Genomic DNA, 2,912 nt, shown 5'->3' on the forward strand with positions numbered 1-2,912 from the left:
TTCAACGCATCGATGCTTTGCTTCCTTCACAAAGCAAACCTCTCGATCTCTTCCGCATCACAGGCACATCCACCACCAGTCTGCCTCCTAGCTCCCGATTAGGTCAGTCAAATACGCAAGGTGGTGGCGGTGGTCAAACCAAGATATCAGAGGGAAAAAGTTCAGAGATCGAAGGTGGAGCATCGGAGGCATGGCGGCAAGCGGCCCCTGCTGCCCGAGCCTGACGACGAGGAGGCTCAACCGGCGTCTCTGTCGCCGGCGTCGGTGCCGACGATCAGTCTAGAGCGCCACTTCCCTCGGCGGCGGCAGCAGCAGATAGTGCTCGGACGGGGTGGGGCTGGTGTGGATCACGATGAGTACTGGTCTGCGCCGGCGCCGGCGCCGGCGCTGTACCATGTGCAGACCCATCAGCAGCAAGGCGCATACTACTCCACCATGGCGTACTACGACGTCGGCGCCGGCGCGGACTCCTCCGCCACCTCGTCGCATCAACGACCGGGCCACCTGGCCGCCGCAGCCGTGCCGCCGGCGCCCGCTGGATCTCATCGGCAGGCGACTCCGGAAGCTGGAACTGGAACTGGAACTGCTGCTGCTGCTGCCACGGCTGGCCAGACAGTGGAGGTGCAAGGAGGTACTAACTTGTATGATCCAAATATCCAATCCACGAAAACATGCATGTATATAATCTAAGTAAGCACAGAAAGATCTTATTTCGAAACATATATCTATATATGTAGGAACATGGCTAGCAGTATTTTTCAAAATATGAGATGATCTTTCAGTGTTATAGATGAAGCTTTTCCTATAATCTACTAGTACGACCTTGTGCTTGCTGCAAGCCTACAATCTACAAGACTATAGCTAGCCACCAAATCATCTACTACATCCACATATTTTTTTTAGAGAACTACTAGATCCACACATGGGTTTCGCTCTGTATGGAAATATAGCCCAAAAATCAAAAGTGGCGCCCAACTAAATATTGGGCCTATTAGCCTAGTACATGTATAGTAAATAAAGCCCAAGGTCCACCAAAATGAAAAAACTGAGCAGTCCGGCCATGGTCTGATCTATCGTTCGTGCTTCTTAATCTATACTACTTTCTAAGTACGTGTAATTTCTCCTGAAACTGAATTGGTAGTGTCCCCCGCCCCTATAAATTGATTTCTAGGGCCGGATGACGCCTCCACGCGCTCTTAAAATCTTTAGGATTAATCTAACCACTAATTAAGCCACTAGGGGCGGGTATAATTATTGGATTATAGAAATTTCTCCTGAAAAGCCCAAACATTTTGGATCAATTGGTTAATTGGTTGGTGTCTAATGTTCAAACTATAAAATATCGGGGCAAGTGCAAAGCTTACATAAAAAAAGCATTGCCTCCTTTCTGGCTCCCTTTGAGAATTTCAGCCTCCACGGGAGGCGTTAGAGCAAAAACAGTTATATATGTTGTTTAATAGGCGCTCCCATGCATACGTGGTCACACAATTTTGATACGATTTGACACCTAATCCCTCCGTCCCAAATTATTAGTCATTTTGACTTTTCTATATGTATAATTTTTGCTATGCATCTTCATATATTATGTCCAGGTGCATTACAAAATCTATATATCTAGAAAAGCCAAAACGACTAATAATTTGGGACGAAGAGAGTATATATAATTGATGGTGTTTTAAGCTGCCTCATAGTAATAATTACAAAACCTCTAAAAATTGTGAATTGAAAAAGAAATATTAAGTTGCATGTAAAAGACAATTCACACAAATAGTCTTAAATTTATCTTGTGAGATGGCTAGCTGTTTAACCACCTCATTCTAAATTTCCTTCTCTCTTCTGCATCATAAAAAATTCTGCATGATACATGCGATCGTGTGTGTGTTTGTATCAGTTCTTAAACTCTTGGTCACTCAAAACAAGTTCAACTAGCTCGCCCCAACACACCAATACATCATGCATATGTATCCTTTCTACATACATGCAGGTTACGGGACGAGAATGCACTACCGTGGCGTGCGGCGGCGGCCGTGGGGCAAGTGGGCGGCGGAGATCCGTGACCCCGCCAAGGCGGCGCGTGTGTGGCTCGGCACCTTCGACACCGCGGAGGCCGCCGCCGCAGCGTACGACGACGCCGCGCTCCGGTTCAAGGGCGCCAAGGCCAAGCTCAACTTTCCCGAGCGCGTCCGCGGCCGTACCGGCCAGGGCGCGTTCCTCGTCAGCCCTGGCGTCCCCCAGCAGCCGCCGCCGTCTTCCCTGCCAACTGCAGCCGCCGCGCCGACGCCGTTCCCCGGCTTGATGCGGTACGCGCAACTCCAGGGTTGGAGCAGCGGGAACATCGCGGCCAGCAACACCGGTGGTGATCTCGCGCCGCCGGCACAGGCGTCGTCGTCGGTGCAGATTCTGGACTTCTCGACGCAGCAACTACTCCGGGGCTCACCGACAACGTTCGGCCCACCGCCGACGACGTCGGCATCGATGTCCAGGACTAGCAGAGTAGATGAGGCGCACGAGAGTTGCGATGCTCCTGACTGATTTTTCGAACAATTTTTCTGCGAACGAAATCCTGACTAATTTTGTTAAGCATGAGTGCCAAAATCAATATGATCATGGGATCTCCCAAACTCTGGCCTAGATATTTTGGTTCTTGATTTCTGTTCAAATCCGAACAACAGGTGGAATATAAGCTTGTGCAAATTGACAAAGGAATATCGATATCACTCAAATTATATTGGAACTCTGGAAGTAAGAGGGACAGTCTTAGACGAACGTTCAGTTCAAGCTCTTTTAGACTTTTACAGTACCCATTTTGCTTAATTTCATATCAGTTTGAAGAGTGTGATTTATTTTCTTTTTGTTTTGTTTGAGTGGATCTGCCTGGAATGATTTTTCATATCACTGAAAACGGGTGTCTT

General features: G+C 48.4%; 1 protein-coding gene across 1 annotated transcript; it reads left to right on the forward strand.

The window, feature by feature from the left end:
* Window positions 1-2,607, forward strand: LOC120655874 (ethylene-responsive transcription factor ERF110-like). The gene is made up of 2 exons (XM_039933852.1): window positions 1-631; window positions 1,985-2,607. The coding sequence occupies exons 1-2, from the start codon at window positions 436-438 to the stop codon at window positions 2,530-2,532; spliced, it is 744 nt and encodes a 247-aa protein (XP_039789786.1). The 5' UTR covers window positions 1-435; the 3' UTR covers window positions 2,533-2,607.
* Window positions 2,608-2,912: the final 305 nt, after the last annotated feature.

This window comes from Panicum virgatum, chromosome 1N (assembly GCF_016808335.1).
Source record: "Panicum virgatum strain AP13 chromosome 1N, P.virgatum_v5, whole genome shotgun sequence".
In the NCBI taxonomy this organism is placed as follows: Eukaryota; Viridiplantae; Streptophyta; class Magnoliopsida; order Poales; family Poaceae; genus Panicum; species Panicum virgatum.